Source organism: Thunnus albacares, chromosome 1 (assembly GCF_914725855.1).
Source record: "Thunnus albacares chromosome 1, fThuAlb1.1, whole genome shotgun sequence".
Taxonomy (NCBI): Eukaryota; Metazoa; Chordata; class Actinopteri; order Scombriformes; family Scombridae; genus Thunnus; species Thunnus albacares.
The window spans coordinates 21,702,118-21,728,120 of NC_058106.1; the positions used below are offsets into that span (position 1 = coordinate 21,702,118).

A 26,003-nucleotide genomic window follows, 5' to 3' on the forward strand; every position below is an offset into this window, starting at 1 on the left:
CACTGCATGCCTCTTAGATATATCTAATATGGCTATAGTGAAAACTCAAAATTTAAGTAAAAAAAAAAAGAGTGTTTGAAGTCTCAAAAGATGTTTTTTTTTGTTTTTTTTTTTAATTGTGTAAAAAAAAAAAAAAAAAAAGATTTAAAATGATCATCTTTCAGGAGCCCAGGGGCTGTTTTCCTTTCTCTTTTCATGAAACTCTTGGACAAAACGCACGGACAAAAGATCAAACGATGTAGATTCATGTGCACTTTATTTAGACATACCCATGTTTTATACTTCTTGGCAGAGGAAAATTTAAATTGTGGAGTCTATCATGAAAAATGTCATACAAGGAATACAAGCAGACTTGGTAAAAATGGATGAATATATTGAGAGGATTTAAAATGTTGTTAATTTGTTGTTTCTACTATGTATCTGAATCAAGCAGCCCTTCACCGATTTAAGCATCTCAAAGCATATTCAAAAACATCTGCAGACAACAACAGATCACATATGACCCCATGATCTAATACCATCCATTCACCGTCTGGATGACAATGAGGATTAAAACAGTTATAAAACAGTTACAACCCAATAAGGAGGATGCAGCAAATATGACTGCAAAAGTATAAGAAATACAGATGAAAAAAAAAAGCTTTTATCATTGTTTACCATTCACCCATGTGACAGAGAATAATGATTTCCCTTCATGACTGCAAGAATCAAACCTTTGACAGACCGACACCAATAAAACAGAAAACCCGACTCCATTGATGACCACAGTGAGGTAAAGGCTCCTTCCCCATACAGACTCCTGCACAGATCTGCTAGCAGGGGAGGTCAGAGGTCATGGTGTTACACAGAGGTGCCCTCTGCTGGCACTGATGCCTTATTGTCATCAGGCTTCATGGCTGGGAAGAGCAACACCTCCTGTGGAAGAAAGAAATACAGAAACTGTGGGTTGAGGGTTTTCACCTACAACATGAACATGGAGACCACAACTTTGTGGTGATATGCTGCCCCCAACTGGTTTGGAGTGTGAAGTATGAATTTGACAGGTGGCCAATTCTTACATAAAGCACCTTTAAGTGTTTTAGCTGCAAAACCTCAAACAAATCAGATCAGAAAATGCTCAGATTGGTCTTTCTAGAAGATAGTGACAACCTTTTTTGTCATGCAAGTGTAAAGACTAATTGATAAAATGCACCTGCTTGCATCATGATTGGTATGACTGCTTTACCTTGATGTTATTGGAGTCGGTGAGGAACATGGTGAGACGATCAATGCCCATTCCCCAGCCGGCAGTTGGTGGCAGTCCATATTCCAGAGCTGTGCAGAAGGTCTCATCGATGAACATGGCCTCGTCATCACCCTCAGCTTTGGCCTGAAAAAGATCCGACTCAAATTATTAACATGCACTGTCAGGCACTGATGACGAATTCTAGATAACGAAGGAAGCTTATATCCATGTCCACAATGCAGTAGTAAGAAGCCTGAACCCTTATAGTGTGTTCAGACTGAGTGTGAGGCAAATTTTCACCTTGTGTTACTCCACAGAGTTTGACTGCCAGATCATTTGTGTCAAACAGCCAAAATATATTACTGTACATTAGCCTACTCGCATCTTTGCACTGACTTTGATTATAATTGCACCACACGAAAAATGTGCTTTGCGTTCTGTCTGAACACAGATAATGAGACCATGTACCAGGGTAGAAGGGAAAAAAAAGATAGTTTAAGCTTTTGCACACACCTGGGCTTGCTGCTCGAAAAGCTCCCTCTGTCTAATCGGATCATTCAACTCAGTGTACGCATTGCAGACCTCCTTCTTCATCACGAAGAGCTCAAAACGCTCCGTTAGGCCTTTCTCTGATCTGTGCCTATAAACAGAGGAATTAAAATGTGTCAGTTTGGACCTGAGCATCACATTTCCAATGGTTAATGAACAGACAAACAAAGACAAAGAGTTTCTCACCATTTAGCTAAGGGGCTCATGATTTGAGGGTGATCACAGATGAATGTGGGGTTGACACAGGTGACCTCAAGGAAATCTCCGACCAACTACGGGAAAACATCATTAATGAAGACCTCAAAGTGTGAAAGTGGAGGAACAGCAACACACAGTGCAAAATATTTGTCAATGGAGCACCTTGTCAAGGAGGCGGGCAGTGGTTCTGGGTGGAGGACATTCAACTCCTTTCTGGGCACACAGGTCATCGAAGAATTTACGAGTCTCTGTGGACAAAATTGTGAAAGACAGAACAATCCAATTGATTGCAGGAGCTAAATATCTGCATGCACATTACCTCATGAACACTGAAATGTCTGGTGCTTAACTTTAGAAGATATTAAAAAAGGTAAAAACATACGCATGAAATTTTATCCTAATTTTGTGAAAGAGAAAGGGGTTATTCAGTTAATTACCTCAAAGCAAAAAAGAGAGAAAAAGACAAACTCTTCTCATGGTGTGTCTATCTCTTCAGTTGTACAGATTCTTACCATCACTGTCGTAGCTGTCAGTAGGAGGGAATTTGACTCCCATAATCTTCTCCAGGTCATGTGTCATGCTCACTCTTCTAAATGGTGGAGTGAAGTCAATCTCATAGGCCTGTCCCTCTGGACCATCAGGGTGATAAGTCACCTTGTATCCCCCGGTGATGTTCTTCACCATTCCTGAAGCAGAGAGGAAACCACTGAGTTAAGAAAAGCAGTTTTCTTATTCGTTTACTATTGTATACTTTTTCTGTACATCCCAAGTGTCTGAGAAATGACAAAACTGATGTGATGGGTATGCAATGAAATCCTGTTGCAACAGTACTCTATTCTATAGAGTGCTATATTCTCTATTCTATGTATTCTCCTGACTCCACTTGACACATTATTGTTAGGTCTGCTGTTGCATCTTACACAGATTGAACAGTTTTAATCTTGTTGCATGCTGTGAAAACTAATGTGAAACTCCACATCAGGCTCCACAGAGACTCTTTTTTTATGTTGACTGAGCCTCCCAGGGAGCCAACACAGCCTCTCAGACTGTCCACTGCCTAAACATGCTTTCCAGTCAAAACATTTATTAGGGCCTGAGCCCCAAAGGGACGAAGACCCTCTTGTATCTGTTCTGTTTCTTTCTTTCTTTCTTTATTATCTCGCCACTTCAGACCTAAATTAAACCCCCTAAACATGTTCAAAAACTCACTAAATTTGGCACGCACATCAGGTCTGGCAAAAAATTTGATAAAATGTAAAAATTATCCCCCAAAGTGCCAAAATGTGCTTTATAGCGCCACCTATGTATCTAAAATGGCTGCCACGGCCCGTAGGAATGTCGTAGAGAGATCGAACCAAAACTCAATTATTCGTCTCAACAAGACCTACAAATCATACACTGACACCCCTGACCTAAATCTAACAGGAAGTCCACAATATACCCATGAAAGTATGACTTTGTGCCAATTTTTGACCCCGATCAAACGCTATCTCCTCCGAGGGCGTTAATGGTATCGGTTTCAAACTTGAATACATGACTTATGACACTGTGCTGAACAAAAAATGTTAAAAACTTTGTAATTACTCGAACGGTTTAGATATTGTAAGTCCTGAAAGTTGCAGTGCCACATCACACCTTACAATGTAAACCAATGGGGAGGCAATCTCTAGGCATGGACTTTGTGTCAAACTAATGGTTCTGATGTCTGAACTATAAGTCTGACCACTTTGAAACCTGTATCAATGGATTCATGATGAAATTTCCTACAAAAGGAGGGGGGGGGTGAATGGAGCTCATTGAGTGAGAGTGACAGTTTAGTGATAAAGTGCTGCAGAAAAATAAAGTCAAAACTAAAATATGTAGCTCTGTACTGCAGTTTTTCCTTTATTAGGGCCCAAGCCCGAGTATTTTTCTGTGTCAAGCTGCAGTTACTTATTGTCTCTACACACCTGACATTACACATTTCAATCAAACTTTGACCAGGTCAGGTGGGTTAAAAGTCTTTACTTTTCTAAAAATAAACTTGATGAAAATTAGGAAATTAATTTGTTTTACACACAAACTCATCAAGAGTTTTGTTTACTAATTGAAATTCAAGTGAAAGGGCCCAAAACTTGCATAATTTTGATGACACAGGTGTGAGCAAGGCAGACATGTCTCATCCTGCAGAAAATTCTCATCCTCACACCGTTGAGATTTGATGTTTTGCCATGACAGAGGACGTTGCTATAACTTTATTGTACATGCTCCAGTCTGCACCAAACTTTACATGTTTGATGTTTGAGTCCCAGCCCGAACATGTCTACATGACAATATTCCATCAGTGATGCAAACTGGCTGAATAGCGCCCCCCATGAAATTTCAGTGAAGTAGCCCCAGCAGCAGACAAAGCAGTGGACAAAGGAAGTGATGTTTATCTCCTTCTTGCATTGTCTGAAAACAGCCCAGGTCTGAAGACATCTACATGCCCGTGACAGAAGATCTTCGATATGTGGTTCAGGTCAGGATGCCAATCCTCTTGACTAAGCTGAAAGTTTTTTGCACTCTGAGGACAAAGCTGAGTGGAAGGCTACCAGAGAGGGAGGCTCAACCCATGGCATGCTCCACTCTGACTGGATGTGGTTATAAAAAGGTGCAGCACAAGTTTTTTAGTTTCTTTTAAATTAACCTTTTAATGCAATCTGGGTTATTAGGTGTGGCAGTACACAAGGTGTGGCTGTTAGTTTAATATATTATAAAGACCATATCATATTTACTTACTTACTTTCGCTTTTAGCTGGCACTTTGATTTATGAACACAAGGTGGCAATCCTGTGTTTGTCATTTGAATAACTTATCACTTCTGTAACCACGCCACTCTTGTACAATGAATTTGTCACCTGTCACCACCTACTTCATTTATTGTTATGATGTACAGAGTTCACAGGGCACAACTCTTAATGATATGTAATCAGTTTTGTTTAAATCACCTTTAACTGTACAACTAAATTTCCTACAAAAGGAGGGGGGGGGGTGAATGGAGCTCATTGAGTGAGAGTGACAGTTTAGTGATAAAGTGCTGCAGAAAAATAAAGTCAAAACTAAAATATGTAGCTCTGTACTGCAGTTTTTCCTTTATTAGGGCCCAAGCCCGAGTATTTTTCTGTGTCAAGCTGCAGTTACTTATTGTCTCTACACACCTGACAGTACACATTTCAATCAAACTTTGACCAGGTCAGGTGGGTTAAAAGTCTTTACGTTTCTAAAAATAAACTTGATGAAAATTAGGAAATTAATTTGTTTTACACACAAACTCATCAAGAGTTTTGTTTACTAATTGAAATTCAAGTGAATGGGCCCAAAACTTGCATAATTTTGATGCCACAGGTGTGAGCAAGGCAGACATGTCTCATCCTGCAGAAAATTCTCATCCTCACACCGTTGAGATTTGATGTTTCGCCATGACAGAGGACGTTGCTATAACTTTATTGTACATGCTCCAGTCTGCACCAAACTTTACATGTTTGATGTTTGAGTCCCAGCCCGAACATGTCTACATGACAATATTCCATCAGTGATGCAAACTGGCTGAATAGCGCCCCCCATGAAATTTCAGTGAAGTAGCCCCAGCAGCAGACAAAGCAGTGGACAAAGGAAGTGATGTTTATCTCCTTCTTGCATTGTCTGAAAACAGCCCAGGTCTGAAGACATCTACATGCCCGTGACAGAAGATCTTCGATATGTGGTTCAGGTCAGGATGCCAATCCTCTTGACTAAGCTGAAAGTTTTTTGCACTCTGAGGACAAAGCTGAGTGGAAGGCTACCAGAGAGGGAGGCTCAACCCATGGCATGCTCCACTCTGACTGGATGTGGTTATAAAAAGGTGCAGCACAAGTTTTTTAGTTTCTTTTAAATTAACCTTTTAATGCAATCTGGGTTATTAGGTGTGGCAGTACACAAGGTGGGGCTGTTAGTTTAATATATTATAAAGACCATATCATATTTACTTACTTACTTTCGCTTTTAGCTGGCACTTTGATTTATGAACACAAGGTGGCAATCCTGTGTTTGTCATTTGAATAACTTATCACTTCTGTAACCACGCCACTCATGTACAATGAATTTGTCACCTGTCACCACCTACTTCATTTATTGTTATGATGCACAGAGTTCACAGGGCACAACTCTTAATGATATGTAATCAGTTTAGTTTAATCACCTTTAACTGTACAACTAAACTGCAGGTAATGTTCTGTATTCTAAGGAAATCTCATGATATATTGGAACCAATACTCTTACATATTTTAATATTTCAAAGGTTTCTTTCAATGTTTTTAATTTTACCCTCACCTGGCCAATCAGTGTCTTCTTAAAAATACCAGAAAGCAAAAATGCATCCCTCAACATTTAAAAGGTATTTTAATGAGGTATCACATCCGGGATATTTGTTAAGATCAGCCCTTCAGAATCAGAAACATGTCACGTTGCATTTTTCACATACCTGAGAGTAGTTTCTCTGTGATATCCATCAAGTCATGGTAATCTGCATATGCCATGTAGAATTCACAGGTGGTGAACTCTGGATTATGAGTAAGATCGATGCCTTCATTCCTGAACTGACGCCCGATCTCATACACTCTGTCCATACCACCAACCACAAGCATCTGTGGAAAAAATATGATGTCCAAAACCCCTTAGATTTAAACTATGCAGGCAGATCTAAGAGCAGAGCTACAACATCAATGTGTTGACTGCAAATTGATGCAAAAAATTCTGTTAAATATTCCTTTCCCGCCATTACTTATTACTGAGAGGAATGACTCTTGAAAACAACTTACCTTGTGGTACAACTCAGGAGCAATCCTCATGTACAGGTTCATATCCAGCTCATTGTGGTAAGTAACAAATGGACGGGCCACTGCTCCACCAGGAATAATGTTCATCATTGGTGTCTCAATCTAAAGAAACAGCAAACATGACTCAACATGATGCAAGCTTATGTGCACTGACATACAATACTGTCACCTGCCTGAAGTGTGCAACAAATAAACAAACTATTTTATATAAATTTGTGTAAACAAACATTTTACCATTATAGCTTAAGACTTAACATTGGTCACAAGTTGTACGATCTGGTCAATTTGTGTCAATCAGACACATTTCTTACCTCCAAGAAGCCCATCTGGTCCAGGAATCTGCGCAGGTATGTGATGATTTTGGCGCGCGTTATAAACTTCTGCCTCACATAATCATTGATGATCAGATCCAGGTAGCGCTGACGGAATCGTGTTTCCTTTGACAGAAAGATGACACAGTGTTAAGAAAAACAGCTTTAACATTTATTACTGGTATGAGGACAAATGCTTGTGTCTCCTTCCCATCATCACAGGCTAAAGACACAACATTCACAGTCAAAATCAAAGATGCAGCAATGTTGTGGGATATTTCTAAAATAAGAAGAGATCAGAAAAGGACAGAAAAAAGAATCTTGTTTTCTTCTGTGAGAGAGTTTCTAGAGACAGACCACAAATCGTTGAGGGGACATGATACCAAATAACCTGGAATCTTCCCTTCAGGTGGATACTTTATGTGACCGTTCTCACAGTGAAATTTTGACTTGGTAGAAAAAATGAAGGGATATCTAATTACATTAATGACGGCTCCATTTCATTTAGGCGTGCCAGGTATGGCAGTGAGCCAATAATGCACAGTAGAAGTACAAGCATACTTGTAATGTTGCTGACACAGAAACAACCATTCAGAAGCAACAACAGTCGGCATCTGCCATCATGCGTTTACAGAGAAAAATACATCAAATACACTGCAAAAATGGTGAAGAGTTGTTGTGCAACTGACTGCACAAACAGATTCAAAAATAATTCAAGCCCGACCAATGCAGGATTTTTGAGGCTGATACCAATATTTAATAGTTAATAAAATCTAATAATGATGTATCGGCCAATATTAATGTACTTTAAAGATCACCCAAAACATAAATAAACATTTCTGATAAAAATCTCTCAAATTTTCTTTTTTCTTTTTTAACAACTGCGACCGAGAAATGTACTGGGCAGGATATTTTACAGTTGAAAAATAAACTGTTTCAAAACATATTTGGTATTTCTGTACATAAACATAGATTAATTTCTTTTAAAAACATGGGACAAAGAGCAGAGTGTGTCTCACTAACTCATAGTCTGGTCATTACCTTGTCTTTGAGGCCAAAATGGAGGTGGGGCAACATGTGCAAACAAGGTGACAGTAGGGTCATCTCGATGGGGATGATGCTCAACTCCCCTTTTTTGGTCTTCCCTGGGTTACCACGGACACCGATAATGTCACCGCGCCGCAGCTTGTTGTTGATGGCCACAAAGGCTTCCTCAGACTTGTAGTTCCTGACGGAAAAAAAAAAAAAAAAAAAAAAAAAAAAAAAACAGAAAAAAAAAAAAATACAGAAATCAACTCAATGGGCTCCAAAACATCTACATGGAAAAAAACAAATCGTTGGAGGTGTAATAATAAATACTGTACTGCTGAACATATAACATTGTGATATGATTATAAAACTTCCAAAGAATTCTAGTTTCACTTTTCTTTCAACGCCAACTATCATATTGTAACTTGGAAACATGATTTTTTTTTTCCCCCAGGCAAAACATTTGACTTTAGTGGGAAGCCCTTCACCTCAACTTGTGCCCCGATGTACGAATCTGCATTTGTTTGCCTTTTTTCATAGATTTTCTTTGCAGTCATGATGCTTCTAAATATCACTTGATGGTATATAATGCACATAAATGACAGCATCCATTTTAATTAATTTATAGAGTAAAGCAAGGATACACAAATTGTGTTTTTTCCTCAATCATTCTGTACCTTGAGTTTGCCATAACTTGCAACTTGACGCCTTCGCCTCGCATGTCATAGAACAGCAGCTTGGCACCAGAGGCCCTCTTGGCATGGACGCGGCCTGCCAATCATAAACCAATGTCAGATTATACTGTTCATACACAGAAGCTAATAAATTTTAAGTGATAAAATAATCTTGGTACCTGAGACATTGACAACAACATCTGTTAGCTGGTCTCCTGGCTGTAGATTGTTGTATTTCTCAATGAACTCTGTGAGTGACAAGTCTACTTTAAACTTGTGCGGGTACGGGTCTTCGGCTGTACCCTTCAGCTCCTGGATGGCCTGGGTGCGGATCTTGAAGTATTGCTACATTTGAGGGAAACAGATGATTGTATTTTTTTTTTCTAAAAAGGGTTATGGGTTTAATCAGTGAAGTGTAAGGTATGACCATACAAGAAGCTCACATTTGGGTCAAGCGTCTCCTCATCCAGCAGAGAGATACTTTGCGCTGCTTCATCATTGGTTTCCTTCTTTTGTGCCAACTGCTCTTGGATTTTGGTTTCTTTTTCAGCAGCCTTTTTTTCAGCTTTCATTCGCCTCTTCAGCTCACTGATAAGATAAGAGAGGAGGAAGCGATTAAGGGTGTGTCATAAACAATGGCTGGAATTTCAGGAAGTGATATGTTCAGTTAAAAAAAAACAAAAAAACATATGCTGTACACAATTATATGATTTCCACATAACCACACTGTAAATTTTATTCTATTCTGGTGTCTAAACTTAAAAAACAACAACAATAAAAAAACAAAAACAAGGCCACAGCACAATCTATTAATAACAGAGGAGGACAACAAACAATCATGCAGAAAGGGGAAGGGAACCACATTCGCTCTGATGACAAAAGGTTGGTTGTTTTTCTCATTGGAATGGAAAAGCCACCAACCTTTTGTCACCTCTCCATCGAATCCCGTAAATTTGAGCTGGGGCTGCAGCTGTACATGGGGGTGCATATTTTAACCACTGTCCCCTGACCCCAAAGGCTTGGCAAAGCTGCTGCCTGGCTGCCCTGACCAGACACAGCATGCTGAGCTACCACAGTCAGCAGACCGACCTGAGAAAATAGACATATACAAAGACAGTGTACAGCACATACAGCAAAGGCTGTCTTTAGTTCACACTGTTTGGGGTAACAATACTCCACTAGTACCAAAACGCTCCGCACTCAGACTACAAATTTAGTCAATGAGGTAAAAACAAAAATAAATAGCTCTGAAAACACAGGTATAGTTGTAAAGAATTAGACGTTAACATTAGACAAAGGTTTATATTTCTTTTAGTGAACTAGGCTGCCGGGTGTGTCGGCGTTAATGCTGCTAGCAAGTAAAGAAAGTCAGGACGAACGAGAGGAAAACGGAGAGAAGATAATTTAAACTTTTTTTCACACTTAGATATAACACCAAATGACTCTGTTGAAGTAAAATAACAATCATAAATATAAGGTAAGCCAAGCTAAGAAACAGAAACCAAAAGATAACACGACCAGTGTGTGGAGGACATTTTCTTCGAGTGCATTTTGGAGCTTGTAGTTTTACGAATTTCCAACACAAACCACTGACATTAGCGCTGGATCCTTTTAAAAACTTCATCATTTGTTTCCTTCTTTTGTGCTAACTGCTCTTGGATTTTGGTTTCTTTTTCAGCAGCCTTTTTTCCATTTTACTGATAAGATAAGAGAGGAGGAAGCGATTAAGGGTGTGTCATAAACAATGGCTGGAATTTCAGGAACAGGGACATGTTCAGTTAAACAATGGAAAAAAAAAAAAAAGGCCAAAGCACAATCTATTAATAACAGAGGAGGACAACAAACAATCATGCAGGGGAAGGGAACCACATTCGCTCTGATGACAAAAGGTTGGTTGTTTTTCTCATTGGAATGGAAAAGCCACCAACCTTTTGTCACCTCTCCATCGGTTCCCGTAAATTTGAGCTGGGGCTGCAGCTGTACATGGGGGTGCATATTTTAACCACTGTCCCCTGACCCCAAAGGCTTGGCACAGCTGCTGCCTGGCTGCCCTGACCAGACACAGCATGCTGAGCTACCACAGTCAGCAGACCGACCTGAGAAAATAGACATATACAAAGACAGTGTACAGCACATACAGCAAAGGCTGTCTTTAGTTCACACTGTTTGGGGTAACAATACTCTAAGCTAAGAAACAGAAACCAAAAGATAACACGACCAGCGTGTGGAGGACATTTTCTTCGAGTGCATTTTGGAGCTTGTAGTTTTACGAATTTCCAACACAAACCACTGACACTAGCGCCGGATCCTTTTAAAAACTACAACTACCACCGACACATCCGAACTGATTTGTGGGATATGTAGTCTTGTCTCGTACCCCCATATGGAACCCTTGCTTCGGTATCATCCTCTGACCTGATGTAACATTTAGCGATATTGCATAGCCAGATTAAATGGATCCTAACTGCTGAAAGAACAAGATTTTGTGGAAAAGATCACCGCGTGAGAGGTAAAGAATTGTTCAAATGCAACAAAAGGAGTGAAAAAGCTTACTTTTTGCTGAGTTTCTCTCCGTCCACCTCTGTCACGTCGGCCATGTTCTTGATGCTGCGCTCAGAAAGATCAACTGAAGCGCACGCGCCGCAAATCGCAAGAACTTGACGGTGCGTTTGAGTAACTGTCGGAAATCAGCACACCGAATAGTTTATCCGCTGACCAATTGCTATAATAATAAAAAGCCTACTATAGTTTTAAAACAAAATAAGAATAACAAATTAAAAATAAATAAACTGCCCGACGGGAGGATCCAGCACCCAATTTGCAACACCGCAATTGTCAGCTCAGAACAGCCTAACAGGTTTAGGTTGTCACCTTCACGGGCGGACTCATCCGCCCATGGATGTCCGCTCATTTATATATCCATGGGCGGACCCCAGAGGCTGCAGTATTTATTACAGCCATTGCAACCTGCAACAGCATGCTCATTATTACACTTTTCAAACAGTAGTGGCAGCACTAACCGTGTATTATTCCTTCCTCCTGATGGTGGCACCAAAGGAAGGTCGAAGTGTCACAGCGGACATTTAAGAACCTTTCACTTTTGCCCAAGAGATTCATCACATATGTACACAAAGCAGAAATCAATTTAAACCAATAAATACTTACCCTTCCTACTAGGGCTGCAACGATTATTTTTATGATCAATTAATCTGTCGTTATTTGTTGTATGTTATTTTCTCGACTAATTGATTAGTTGTTTCTTCCATAAAATGTACGAAAATGGTGAAAAATGTTGGTCACTGTCTCCCAGAGCCAAACACAAAGACAAAGTTCTCAAATGTTGTTTTGTCCGACCAACAGTCCACAACCCAAAGATATTCAGATTACTGTCATAAAAGACAAAAGAAACCAGAAAATATTCACATTTGAGCAGCTGAAATCAGAGAATTTTTACATGAAAAAAAGACTCAAAACAATTAATCGGTTATCAAAATAATCAATTAATTCAATAGTTGTCAACTAATCAATTAATCGACTAATTGTTGCAGCTCTAATTCCTACATACCACCACATTTCTGAAGTACAGCTTGATTTTAGACTGAGCGTGCATTGTTTCTTTGATCTTCATCTTTACTTAATGACACTCTTTTGGTCTGTAATTTATCAGGTGAGCAGAGTTTCATAATAGTTTCAATCAGTTTCAGTTTCTTTTAGCAAACTTCAAATCCAACACAAACAGAAAGGTGTCTGAACTGTACCATGATGTGACCTTCAGCACTTGAAAGTGAAAGTAGAATATTTAAATAAAAATATAAGTTCTCTATATTTCTTGAAGATACACCGTAAAACCAACATAAACCCCAACCCCAATTATAATTTATTTAATAATATCTTTAATATGTAATTTTGTTTGCAGTTTATCTAATGTATAAGACCTGAAATCTGAATAAAATCTTTAATGGGTTTTCCCTGATTAAAATCACAAATGTTACTCATTTAGTTTAATACAAGAAATAAAATTAATATCTGTCTAGTTAGGGAGGCTCTTGCCATTGCTTTCGTTATAGTAAATCCGTGTAAGTCTGTGTTACTCATCTGTAGGCAGAAGCAGTGTTTACATTGTTAAAAAGATTTTTTTTAGCTACAAAGTGTCACTAATTAAAATGTGCTGTAGTTAGGGGACCTTTGTGCATCTTTATAGAAGCACTTCATGTTCTCATCTAACTGGAAGAAATTCATAAACACTATCCTTCATCCTTGCTACTCTTAGATTACTCAGTAGTGTGTGTTTTTAAGGTTTCTGTTCCTCCAGACTGACGTTAACAACCAATTAAACAGATAAAGCTGGATATCGAGTGTTTTTCCAGTGTTACACAATGCAAAGTTACATCATATCCTGTGTTGGTAAAAGTGAAACCTTTTTTTTCTCCTACATTTATGGAACACACCCAAAAATCCCATTACTTAACAGACACCAGTAATTTAGAGCAGTGGACAAACTATGATAAAGTGGCATCACTTGTCTTACTGGTAGCAGACACAACATATGAATTCTTCAAATGTGTGCACTGCGGTTAAATCTAAATCAGTGCAGAAAACTACCATCAGCTGTCAGTTAAACACTATCAACTTCAACTGTGTCAGGCAGGTTACTTTACCAACTGAGGCTAAGAACATACATTTTTGAGTCTGTGGTTTTGTGGTTCTTCAGTATCTTACACCAAAAATGATTAAATGAAAGCTCAAAAACTTGACATTAAAAGTATATATGTTTAATATAGATAGCAGCAAGTTTACAGAAATTAGATTGCAAGAGAATAAAAATGTCCCGACAAAAGCCAAATACATAGAGGGTTTTTTTCTTCCAAAGGGTGATTATTTGACAGTTGTTCACATGGTTAGAAACATAAAGGCAAATTTCCCCTTCCTATTTCCAGCACCAGACACACTGTTTACAAGAGGAGTGGTTCACTTGTGTTGGGAGTGAAGACACTTTGAAGACATCACAGAAGTGTGGAGTGAACAAATGAGTTTGGTATGAAATAATATCAGACGCAGAACAAATTACAATGAATATTGATTTTTTGTTGTTGTTGTTGTTGTTGCAAAATATGGGATTCTATCGTTCTTAAATTAGAGGGGAAAAAACATGAATCTGGTGTGTATTGACTTTTACTGGTCTGACAAACAACACATGAAAGAACCAAGTGGCATCCTGGTAACTAAGAGGCCCTGAGAGAAATCTGAAAGATCAAGAACCACTGATCCAGTAAACAGTGAGTCTGGATGTAACGCAAACTTCCACAAAAACCATACAAGCAAGAAGGGAATAAAGAAGACTGATGTTATTGACCCTTGTCTCCCAAAAGAAAAAAAAAATCCATGTTTGAGATGATTACTGAAAAGGGAAATTTGCATTAAAAGACAGATTTAAAATCAGTGTAGGCAGCACTCAAAGCATCAGAAAATATTTCAACAAGCAACATAAATAATAGAAAGAAAATCTATTTTGGTTTCTCCTTTATGTTGAAAACGGGAGAGGCTATATAGAAAAATATATATTCAAAAACTAACAGATCTACATTTACAGTATATTAGCTGCATAGCAGTTTCAGAGAAAATTTGTCTGCATCTACGTTGTATAACATAAATGCAATGGATACTTCAGTACAAACAAAGTTAGATGACAGAAATTGCACAACACATTTATCAACCACAACCACGTTTATCTGGTCATTGTTGTAGAACATCAGAAGCACACGTGAAGTCTTATGGCTTGCAACATTCTAGTTATCGAGGACTAACATCAAAACGTAAAACATAAATCTGGCCTCTACTACAACATTTTCTCCAGGCACATGTACAATATCTACTAGTGTCTAAAGTGACATTTTAGGGAAAAAAAATTAACTGTGATCGACTCAGTTTGTTGATATTAAATTAACTGATAATGGCAAAAAAAAACATATTGTTCTATTGTAGAAACAGAGAAAACAGAGAAGTTTAGAATCTTGAGAAAAATATGAGAACTTTTATCAACAATCTACCTCTTTCCCATAACTGTATGAGTCGCACGTTTGTACGTCTATGATCTCCAGTTACATTGTAAATACACAAATGAGGAAACTGTAATTTTAAAAAGTAATTACCTCCCCAGAGTGTATTAAAACATTCTGAATATAAGCACGACGTTTGCAGCCATGCTGTACAATCACATTCAGTACTATATTCATAGTTAAAATACTGAAAGTTGTTGGTCCTATTTGAAAGGATTTTTTGTTTTTGTAGTTGAAATTTGGTGCCATTTTGCCCTGGTGTTAACGGTTTGGTCAAAAAAAGGACTTACAGGGCCAGCAGTCCAATTATAAGCCTTGAACAAAAACATGATATGTACATTAAAGTGTATATTCATTCACCTTCCAAAATCACAAAGGAGTAACTGTGCACAGGAATGTACATGTCATTCATAGTGTACATAGCACTTTACTATCTCATTTAAAAGGCATCATCACCATCATCACAAGGTGCCAGATACAGTATCAGCAGGTGTGGGCGCCAAACCACGCTGCCGTCATCAAATACAGGTAGAAAGATCTGAACACAACTATGATCACGTGATACAGTTTAGATAATAACCAACGACACACAAATAAATTAGACATGCTTTTTCGAAAAGAAGCACAGGTACTACACCGATAAAAAAAAAAAAAAAAAGATAAAGTCTTTCTAAAACAAACAAACAAACAAATAAACTCATAAATACTCAACACTGGAAATCTTAGTTCTTCTGTTTCACAAGTTGAAGAAAGCCAATCACAGATAGCTCTTTTCTCCATAGTCAGGTTTCCTTCAGGAGTAGGGTCCCTTTAAAAACCACTCTGCTCACACTGACACACCGTAGCTCCACAAATCACATTAGTCAAGTTTACATAATCTCCATCACAACACAATAGCTGTTCCTGTTTTTTCTTTTAAGTGTATAAAATGTAAAGGTATCAAGAATTATGTATTTCAAATAAACTGTACAGATAAAACAAGACAACAATGGAGGCATTAAACTGAGCACTTTTGTCAGAGACCAGCCCCTTGTTCACGCATACATTTACAGTGAAACTAAACATGACCAAAACAATACAACAAATTACAGAAAGGAAAAAAAAAACAAACATGGCAGCAGGGTGTCATGCCAACAATAAGAGAGGGAAAAAAATAGTCTTGCTATTTACTGTGAGCTATGTTTTCTTTAATGTAAAATGGCAAGACAGAAAAAAAAGACAATAAAAGCTAACGAGCCATAAAACTGGCCTGTCATCAGGATGCATGCAAAGCAAGAACCGAGTCAGACTTTGGTCCTGAGGTGACCGCCACTGGCCAACTGCAGACAAAGATATTTGCATGTACAAGAAAGCATGTAAAATGGGCTCTATTCCTGCATGTTAATACCGACCTGGATGAGATGCACGAAGTAGAGTTATAGCCAACAAGCTATTGCTCCTCCTTAACATTCACTAAATCCATCACATTAATAAAACTGGTGACAAGGCTCTTTCTAGCTGGTCTAAGAATACTATTCCAGTTCATGCGTGCCTGACGCAGTATGGTGCCATCAAAATGACACTTACACACAAAATGATCTTATGACAAACATAATAATATACTATATTACATTCTACAATTTCTACTATAGGTGCATGTACTTAAATAAGAGTTTCACGTCAACTGAAGTTACAAAATTTGAGGCCTGACTTTAAAAAAAAAAAAAAAAGTATTCATCCACATTTTTTTCTCATTTGTCCAAATTTCTAAGCTGCTTTTCAGGAATAAATAATGTGATTATTTGGTTTTAGGAATTAATGATGATAGTAGTAACATGGCTGGCAATGAGATGCGTAATTATATTACAAAATCCAGACCATAAAACTACGTTTTCAACCAACAGGAAATAGTGTACTTAATGAGTGTATTTAATGACACTGACTTCACACAGGAGTCCAGTGGACATTTTCTTTTGTGTGAATTTGCTACACAAATGTTGCATGCAAGTAGATAAAAACAGCTAAAATGATTTCTGATCTGTGTGCTATGCTCCTCCCAGCTCGGTGTGTTTCATGATGTGTTTAAAAAAATGTATCTTCTTCACTGTAAACAATGAGGAAGAGGCTGCTGAAAACAACAGCACCTCTTGTGGGACTGTACTGTACCCTCGCTGAGTAAAGTGGTCACAAAGAACAGCATTGTAAAGTGCTGAATATACATGTAAAAAAAAGAAATATTATACTTCTACCATCACACTTTCCTAAATATTCAACTCTTTGTAATGTATAACATGAGAATCTACTATAAAAAGTAGCAAACTGACACAGTTTGGTTTGGATGAATACAGACTAAATGTTAGTCTGAACACGTTCGCTTACAAAAAGCTTTTTGTACACTGTGGTGGAGATGGCAAAGTATCTAATATTGAGTGATATGTTTCATGCACAGCTGGTGGTGACACTGCTGAGCTACAAATCTTCTTTTATAGGTATTATTGTACCAAACAAGCTGGGACCAGCTTAATTTAACTGGGCTGTAGATGGCAAACAAAAACCATAATATGAGGTTAAACACCCACTGAGCCAAGTTTCTTCTTGCATCACATTATTGTATTGATCAATGAAAACTAAAGTCACTGTGGGCCATAAGAGACAGCTAGAGTGATTTTATTTATATTATCAGAGGCAAGCTAGTTGCTACACTATTGAAATAATAAGCACCCACATACCCACATACCTCCCTTTCTACTTTCTACTTCTAACCTTCTCTCATCTCAATATACTTTCTGCGCTGTTAAATCTTGTGAAAAAAGATTCAACCCAATGCTACCTTCAACTATACATACCGCAGTCTGTCCAAACCTTTCTGCCATAACACACACTCCACCCTCTGTGCAACCAGGAAACATGATAAAAAAATACAACAGACATATTAAAGGGAACACTCTTCATGGAAACCACTAGACACTTTGGAGAACACTTAAGAAAACACCACGGGAACCGAAAGATGTTGTAGATAACGTCACTGACATCTATGTACATAGATATGAACAAAACTTCACAAGTTACATGAATAACAAGGCCACTAAGTTACTGTCTTTCCAGAGGAAAAGCTGAAGAAAAAGGGCCAAATGCCATTTCTCACCTTCAATGTTCTTTCCTAATAAATACTCAGTCCTGAAGGAGACCAAATTATGTGTTAGTAGGGCAGAGAAACATTTGGTGAGCAGGTATAAGCACGTAATGTGCGGTATAATTATCAACGCTTTTTTGTCAAAATTTTACAAAGATTCCAGATATTACCAGTAAAAAATAAAAGACAAATCCGTGAACCTGTATGAAGGTTAGTATGAACGAGTTAAGTTGCTGCCCGTCTCTTGCAAGCTGACCAGCAGGTCATCAATCTTCTCCATGTTCTGAGAGGCAGCTATGCTGTTCTGCACAGTCGCAGACTGTGACAGCGACTGACTGAGCAGTGACTGGATGTGTGCGTCACTCTCTCTTTGGTTCTGACCAGACTGGCTGATGGCTATAATCTGATCCGACAGCGTGTTTCCAGGAGTGTTCATCAGCTGGCCACATTCTGCAGAGAGGGAACAGAATAGGCCGGTCAAAATTACACACATTAACACACATTACTATCAGTGCCATGAGAGAGGTGATAGCTTTATTTTGTGAAATGTATCAAATGTTTAAAAAAAATATACAAATAGATTCATAAATGCATTGAGTGGAATTTTTAAATCAATGTGACCACATCATTTTTTTTGCTTTTAGATTTCTCAGTTGGTTCCCCATTTTACTTTCCCATTTCCCAATTTCCCTATTATTCTATGTGTGGTGTGTGAAACTGAAAGGAATAGTTTGATATTTTCTCACGCTGAAGCGTCATATGTACTATACAGACATAAGAGTAGTATCAATCTTTGCATCTACCTCTTGGAAAGAAAGCAAATAAGTGAATTTCCCCAAAAAGTCGAACTATGGTCAATGGTTTGCATCATTTCCGCCATCTCAACTGTTCTAAAGGCGTGCACCTAGTTAGTGAATTTCTTACCATTCTGAATACCAAACAGAAAGAGACCAGGTTGTTGAGGCTGGCTGGGCTGATTGATGGTCCCACTGACAGCGGACTGAAACAGAGTCCCTGGCTGCTGAACAGGTGAAGAGGTGGTCGTCTGGAGGTTCGCCACACCGTTCTGTGAGGCAAACATGGCTGACTGTGTGAGCTCTGGAGGAGCCAATCCCCCCTGCAGAGAGGCCATGTTAGACTGAGGCATGAAGAGGCCCACAGGCTGCTCCTGCCGGTTGTTTGAGCTGTTGCCAAGTTGCATCGGCTGTTGGTCCTGGAACAGCACTTGCTGGCGTGGATCTGTGGGGTTCCCTAAGGCCATAGGCTCAGAGCGATCCTGCTGGTTCACTGTCACCATGCTGGCTTGGGAAAAAAGCAGAGAGGGGTTTTGGGGCTCTTGGGAAACTAGACTGCTGCTGGTCAACGGAGGCATCTGGCCCTGGCTGCTGAACAGGAGACTGGGGGTCTGGTCCGCAGTAGACAGGGGGTTGTTACAGAACAGTAGGCCAGCCTGCTGTTGCTGCTGTTGGCCTGGAGAAAGTGTGTTTGCAGATGGATGTTGGGAGATGTTCTGAAACAGAGACGCCTGCTGAGCTGGTTGTGTGTGGGGCTGAGGCTGGGAAGGCTGTTGCTGATCCATGGGACTTCTCTGCTGAATAGGAGAGAGCTGGGTCTGAGCCTGAAAAACTGACTGAGGTTCAGGGGCAGGGGTCTGTAGAGCACTTAGAAAGGCCAGCTGCTGCTGCTGCTGCTGCTGCTGCTGCTGTTGTTGAGTACTACTGGTCGTAAGCTGAGACGGCAGGGATGTCTGAGGGAGGAAAAGACTTGGGGTTGAGGGCTGTTGGTCTGGGGACTGTAGTACTGTCATGGTGTTTTGGAAGAGAGCGGCCTGGACCTGCTCCTGAGCGCGAGAGGCTTTCTGAGTATGAAACAGAGCCCCCTGTGGATCTTGTGTTTCAGCCAAAGAACTGGGATTGTGGAACATTGGTGGTGACGGGTGTGAGGGAGTCTGCTGGAGGAAGTTGGTCTGAATAGAGAGCAGGTCATTAGCCTGCTGAAACAGAGCTGCTTGTTGCTGCTGTTGCTGCTGTTGCTGCTGCTGCTGCTGCTGCTGCTGTTGCTGAGCCTGCTGGAAAAGGGTTCCCTGGTTTGGCACCACCCCTTGTGACGAGCTCTGCTGCTCTGCGTTCTTGCCCTGAGAGGCATCCTGAAACATGCCGCACTGCATTTGAATCTGTGACTGAAACAGCTGCTGCTGTAGATTCTCCAAAACCTGCTGCTGTTGCTGCTGTTGAAGCTGTTGTTGCTGAATTTGTTGCTGTTGCTGCTGCTGAATTTGCTGTTTTTGGATTTGTTGTTGGTGCTGAATGTGTTGCTGCTGTTTAGCCATCGGGTTTTCAGCCTGAAGTGGTAAGCGACAGTACCCTTTGGCTTTAAGTTGTCTCACTGCCTCCTCCAACTGGGCCACTTCGTCTGGGGGGAACATGGGTAGCTGCTGCTGTTGAGGTGCAGGTTCACCACACAACCTCCCCACAGATCCAGAGCCACTGCCTGGCCTCTCCTGGCCAAGGCCCTCTCTTGGCTCCAGGAGGAACTGCTGTGAGCCTTGCTGGAGCAGGGAGTCTGCTGGCACAGAGTAGGAGCTGGTGGCAGCAATGTCCTGCTTCTGGATAGTGCTTAAGGGCTCTGTATTGGTAAAAACAGGAGTCTGGCCTTTGTCAGGGTCACCTGCAGGCTGAGACAGGTTGTTGGAGAATGGTCTGTTCTTATTTAGATGGCCTGCAGCCATGTCTGGGTTCTGTTGGGCTGGGCACAGGTCACCAGTCTGCTGGCAACACAAAACAGAAGATAAAAGATGTGGCTTTATTTAGCTCTTCTGTTATGCAGTTTCATTGTGTTATTCTTACTGATAATTGTGTCTACAATAAATCCTCTCCTCTAGACAATAAAGTATGAGCTGAACTGAATTTTACTGAACTTTTACTGTATGTAATTTGCTATATTAAACAACTTCTATCCAATTTAAAATGTTTTGACAGTGTAAAAAGTATTGCTAATGTTTTAAGTTACAATACATCACCTTAAATACTCCGGAGGACTGGAGGTTGCTGGTTACCTCCATCGGAGTGACTTCTTCTCGTTTTACTAGAGGCAACATCGAAGGCATCAAGGCACTATCTAGAACTGTGACAAGAACAAGGAGTATATTACATTATATGCTTTAAATGTTTTTTTTTTAAAACCCCACAAACAACGGTCAAGTCCAATGAGAGGTAAAAAGTGTAATAATGTAGGCACTAGACTACAGTGTATGCAATGCTTTTAAATGGGAGGTAAACAGAGGCCTGTGCAGTGTTATGGGCGACTCCTGAACTCAGTCCATTTCTCTAAATATTTTGCCTTCTTAAATACACACAACTAGGGTAAAAGCTGCAATCAAGGGTATGTACTGTAGTTAACAAAGAGAAAATAACCTTTAATTTGTTCATCAAAAGAACAAGTCTTCACTGGAGAGGGCGCCTCTTTCTTCACGGAAACATCATTCTTTGCTGCAAGAGCAAACATCAGCACATTTTTAAAATCTACAAGCCAACAACACAGGACAGTCAATGTAAATCTGCAGCATAACATTCATGCTTTTAGAAAAGAAGTTCCTTTGTTGATCACATCTTTCAAAGTTTTGTACTCAGGACCTTGCAAATAACAAAAACGCTGATGAAAGACAGTTCTTTCTGTGGATGACTATGGATTCCTGTGTTGAGAAATGAGCTGCATATTATGCTCCGGAGAGGTTTTGCTAATAATTGCTGTAATCCTACTGAACTGCGGGTGGTGGTGTTGAGTACGACATATTAAAAAAAGACCTTGTAAGCATAAACCCAACAAAACTGTGATGCTGCTTTTGTTTCTGTGTTTTTTAATTACAAAAAATGTGTGTAAAATAAATATTTCTTACTATTTGGGGTGTTTAACTACAATACAGCTTGTTTCTGTTTTCCAGCTGATAAACAGTCAGTCAACTATGGTGCCAGCAAGTAATCTAAAAAATTGTGTAAATAATGACATAATCTAAACAGAGCACTGATTACCACTTAAACTTGTCTTTCTATCACATGATTGTAAAAAGAAACAGATAAAGAGAAACTTTGTGCAGTTTAGTAGATAAATTGAAATTGACTGGAACAAACCTGAATCTGGAGTGTAGGTAAAAGGCTGAACGTCATGAGATCTCCCTGCATTGGTCACCACGTAGACTCCCACACACACTGCAGAGGTGATGGTTTGGTTCTGGTACGGAGGAACCTTCACTATCAAGTGATTCTTGGGGTTGATCATAAGAAAAATGAAATCAGAAAAGAAGAGCAAATACAAGAATAAGTTGGATACATATGCAATACATTTCTGCACTGATTGTAGGTGGAAACTCAACATTCTGTCGAGTGGATTTGTTATTTCAATTTATCAGATGATGTCAAAGGTTTGAACATGAAAATAGCTAATTTTGTGTTCATTTTTACTTTTTTCATTTTTTGACCTTCAAATACTTATCAGTTTCAGGTTAATTAATAAGGGTAATTACATTTAACATCCCTAGGCCTATCTCAAAGTTTAATATCTACTAAAGCCATATGTATTAAATGAAAAGGATGACAACCACTGTATGTCTCAGTTTTACACAGTTTTACAGAACACCTGGTGGCTGTAAAACTGTAACTGCAATGATTTTTGAGGTAGCAAATGCATTCAGTATGTTTGCTGAGACACTGTAGATTTCAGTCAGAAAAACTTAATGTAAACAAAACTGTTTGTATCAAAAATCAAAAGGACTTTGAGTGAGTTAAACACAAGAGCTGTTTCTATTAGCTGCATCTATCAATTCATTTACTCCTGATCACTTTGTTTACAAGGGCAAAGGTTTAAACTGGACTGTTGAGACACACTCAGCATAGCCTCTGAGACTGTGTGTAATTAGGTCAGAACACAATGAGAGTACTCAAACCTTTGAACCAGCAGCCGTTTAAGATGATTACATCTAAAGCCCCATACAAATCTTAAATGGCTACTTCTATCTACTCAGTTCATTAGTAACTGGCATTAGTCATTTGGTTCAAAAATAACACAAGAAACAATCGCGTTTTACCTGGTGAAACAGCTCCATGTCGATGTCAGCCTCTGCCTTCCACGATTTCTCATCTGAAACAGAAAGAAGATGTAGCATGTTGAGAGGGGAACAATAAAGAATGCATGAACCCTAAGTCCCCACAGACAAACATATTTGTTAAGTGACTAATTTCTTACCAGAGACATTCTCGTGAAATATGACTTTGGTGTCTTTGAGGAAGTTCTTGCCAATGATAAAGACTTCTTCTCCACCCCTCACTGAGCAACTGTGTAGTGATTTCTTCAGGATTTCAGGCACCCCTGCAGGCTGGGCTGGAGACAGAGCAGATATGCACAATATTGTATAGATTAAACAGACCATTTTCCACCAGATTTAATGTCACTACACATCCAAAAGTTATGTTTCCTGCACCAAGGAGACACTATACACTGCATTTTACAGTAAATTAGGTACTCTGGTACTGAGGCAGCCCAGGAAATGCAAATGAGCAGCTGATTAACTCTCAAAGTAATTCAATTAACAATCATCTGGATTGGTGTACTATTGATTTTTTAAAATAATTTTTTCATCTATATTTTAATATTCCAAATTAATTCCATTTGATTCATTGATTTATTTTTATTATGTTATAAATGAAAAATAATGACCCCTAAGCAGTGAGGAAAGTTGTAGAAATTGCATTTTATATTTAGATGAAACTTTTACCAAACACTTCAACATGATACAATGATTTTGTTGGACACTTTCAGATAAACAATCAATGCATAAATACCTAAATAAATTAGTATGTTACATGAAGTAACCAATCTTTGTCATGAAGAGCTATAAGGTTTTGTGTGGCTAGAGGGTTTCTGGACCCTGATATCTACAGAGATAATTTAATAATTTTTGTCTGAAGTATTAAAATCATAGATTTTCACACTCATGAAACAAATGACCAACATGTATAAGTGAAAACTGACTTGAGTACAAATGGCACCATGCCAGCTGACATTTACTTAAACAGGCTCATACGTAGAGTTTGACACTGCTTGTTTATGTAAGAATAACAAAGATCTGATGTTTTAATACATTTCAAATACTGGATATTTGTTATAGACCTTTAAATGACTCAAAACCCCCTCCCTTTCCCTTCAACATTTCATAACATACCTCTTTCACTAGTCTGCACCACATACACACACACACACACACACGCACGCCAAGGGGCATTACATTTTTTTTCGTTTTGTGGAAAGATATTTCCCTGGATTGCACGCTGGCTCTGTGTAAACAATACAAGTCCACACACTTCTATTGTTTCGTCCTTTCCTTTTCTTTCTCCCCTGTCTCTCTCCCAACTCACACAGAAACTTTCTTATGGCCCTAAGCGTCTTTCCTGTTTATGAAACCAACCACACCCTCATACTGTTCGCATTATTAAATAACAATCTGAAGGGATCTTTACACATTGTCTCCAAACGCTGACATCAAAAGACAACATTCTCCTGACTTCAGGTTACATTTAACTTTAGAAACAGAGCCTCTCTGATTAAGAGGAGAAAATACTTTTGGTAATTATTAAAACAATTATTAAGCAATCTACACCTTTACTTTTCTACAGTTCACTCAATATCCCAGTTTATATAACAGCATATCCACAGAGACTCAACAATGAGTTAAAACATAAAGAGATTCACTTACTACACAGGATTGGAGATGATGGAGTTTGAAGTGTCAGCACTGAACCATCTGGACGGGGGATGTTGACCCGAAACACCAGCCGAGCACGTGTGCTCTTCTTCTTCGACCCAGCCACACCAATGCGAGCCTCGACATCAGCATTACGGAGCTTCAAGATCCCAACACAGTCCACCCTGCACAGACAGATAATGTCGGCTTGGAAAACTTGCAACTTAGACAAAAAAAATCTTACTTAACTAGAGTACCTATGAATCTCATAACGCCAGGAGAGACAAAGGACAACAGGTTGACATACAAGTTAACATAATACATACATTTTTTAACATAAACATAAACAAACCAACCAGATAAAGATGATTATAATTGTGGTCATAATATGTGTATTTGACTACTGAAATCATTTACTGTTTTCTGTTGTTGCTGCTTGAATAGGGCTCTGTCTGATTATATTAAAACATAATCTTTAATAAGAGTCATTTTAGCACACACACAAAGTTTAACACTCAAAGAAAGTACGTACGCTAGTGTCATGTTGGTGCTTGGATCTAGAGACACTTCAATGACAGTTGTGCCATCAATGTCCACCTCCTTGCAAGTCGTGGTGTTGCGGCCGGTCACCCTGCAAGCTTGGTAAAATCCATGAGGCTTCACACGTCCAGTATCATTGCCCACAAACACCTGCAAAACCACCGGATCATTCACCCCTTCCAGCTGTGAAAAAAAGAGAAGGAATATGTTAAAATGAGTCAATGAATTAAGATCGGAATTTGATACATAATGTAGGAGGGTGGTGCAGTTGGAGACAATCATTTTTTTTTGCAGGACATTTGGTACAAGACTGAAGTACTTTTATATTAAAACTTAATAAAGCAGAACTAAATGTCATACGACATGGTAAGGATTAGATAATTTACTATCCTATCCTGTCTTGTCCTATCCTGTCCTATCATGTCCTGTAGCTGAACCTGTTCCTTTGTCTCCTCATGTTTTCTACATGTTTTGCCCTACCTGTCCAGCAGATGCCCTCAGTATGTTTTGGCATCTTTTCACCAAGCAATCAAGCCTCATGTCCTGCCTAGTAACAGCGCCTTCCCCCAATATGACAATCCCCCTTCTTGTGCAATCAGGTCAACCTTTTAAAAGCTTTCTTGTGTTTGTTATCTTCTGCTCTTGCCTTCTATTTCTGACTCTTATGTCCATTTTTTGCCTCTGTGTCCACCTGTTGCTCATGAGCCCTGGCAGTACTAACAACCTGGTAAGTGATCCAAC

The 26,003-nt window shown here is 39.2% G+C and overlaps 2 protein-coding genes across 8 annotated transcripts in view; both read right to left on the reverse strand.

The window, feature by feature from the left end:
* Window positions 1–239: 239 nt before the first annotated feature.
* kars1 (lysyl-tRNA synthetase 1) lies at window positions 240–11,686 on the reverse strand. Of its 3 annotated transcripts, XM_044349372.1 has the most exons (15): window positions 11,375–11,686; window positions 10,750–10,917; window positions 9,265–9,409; window positions 9,001–9,166; window positions 8,825–8,918; window positions 8,160–8,346; window positions 7,119–7,244; window positions 6,790–6,909; window positions 6,453–6,615; window positions 2,485–2,658; window positions 2,135–2,220; window positions 1,961–2,046; window positions 1,739–1,865; window positions 1,226–1,369; window positions 240–915 (listed from the first exon to the last, which is right to left on the reverse strand). In XM_044349372.1, exons 2-15 carry the CDS (start codon window positions 10,887–10,889, stop codon window positions 841–843), a joined length of 1,833 nt encoding a protein of 610 aa, XP_044205307.1. In that variant the 5' UTR covers window positions 10,890–10,917; window positions 11,375–11,686; the 3' UTR covers window positions 240–840. The 3 variants fall into 3 exon arrangements, with proteins under 3 accessions (XP_044205307.1, XP_044205317.1, XP_044205297.1); XM_044349382.1 differs by lacking the exon at window positions 10,750–10,917 and having other exon boundaries at window positions 11,375–11,684; XM_044349362.1 differs by lacking the exons at window positions 10,750–10,917; window positions 11,375–11,686 and adding an exon at window positions 9,743–9,910.
* A 1,891-nt stretch (window positions 11,687–13,577) lies between these two features.
* The window catches only part of nfat5b (nuclear factor of activated T cells 5b), a 41,612-nt gene continuing 29,186 nt past the window's right edge, over window positions 13,578–26,003 (reverse strand). For all 5 annotated transcript variants that reach the window (XM_044349412.1, XM_044349392.1, XM_044349421.1 and 2 more), the window contains 9 exons: window positions 25,255–25,445; window positions 24,735–24,907; window positions 23,228–23,362; window positions 23,070–23,122; window positions 22,117–22,249; window positions 21,403–21,477; window positions 21,009–21,112; window positions 18,914–20,753; window positions 13,578–18,439 (listed from right to left, as the gene is read on the reverse strand). In XM_044349412.1, the coding sequence (XP_044205347.1) occupies window positions 18,201–18,439; window positions 18,914–20,753; window positions 21,009–21,112; window positions 21,403–21,477; window positions 22,117–22,249; window positions 23,070–23,122; window positions 23,228–23,362; window positions 24,735–24,907; window positions 25,255–25,445 (2,943 nt within the window). In that variant the 3' untranslated portion in view covers window positions 13,578–18,200. The remainder of the gene's footprint in view (window positions 18,440–18,913; window positions 20,754–21,008; window positions 21,113–21,402; window positions 21,478–22,116; window positions 22,250–23,069; window positions 23,123–23,227; window positions 23,363–24,734; window positions 24,908–25,254; window positions 25,446–26,003) is intronic.

Bases quoted from the DNA above. Each gene is read 5' to 3' on its own strand.
- kars1 (XM_044349372.1), bottom strand. From the start codon at position 10,889: ATGCTGTGTCTGGTCAGGGCAGCCAGGCAGCAGCTGTGCCAAGCCTTT. The intron at 8,919-9,000 runs GTACCAAGATTA...TATGATTGGCAG, and splicing joins TGTTGTTGTCAATGTCTCAG to GCCGCGTCCATGCCAAGAGG. The intron at 2,221-2,484 runs GTAAGAATCTGT...TTTTGTCCACAG, and splicing joins TGACAGCTACGACAGTGATG to AGACTCGTAAATTCTTCGAT.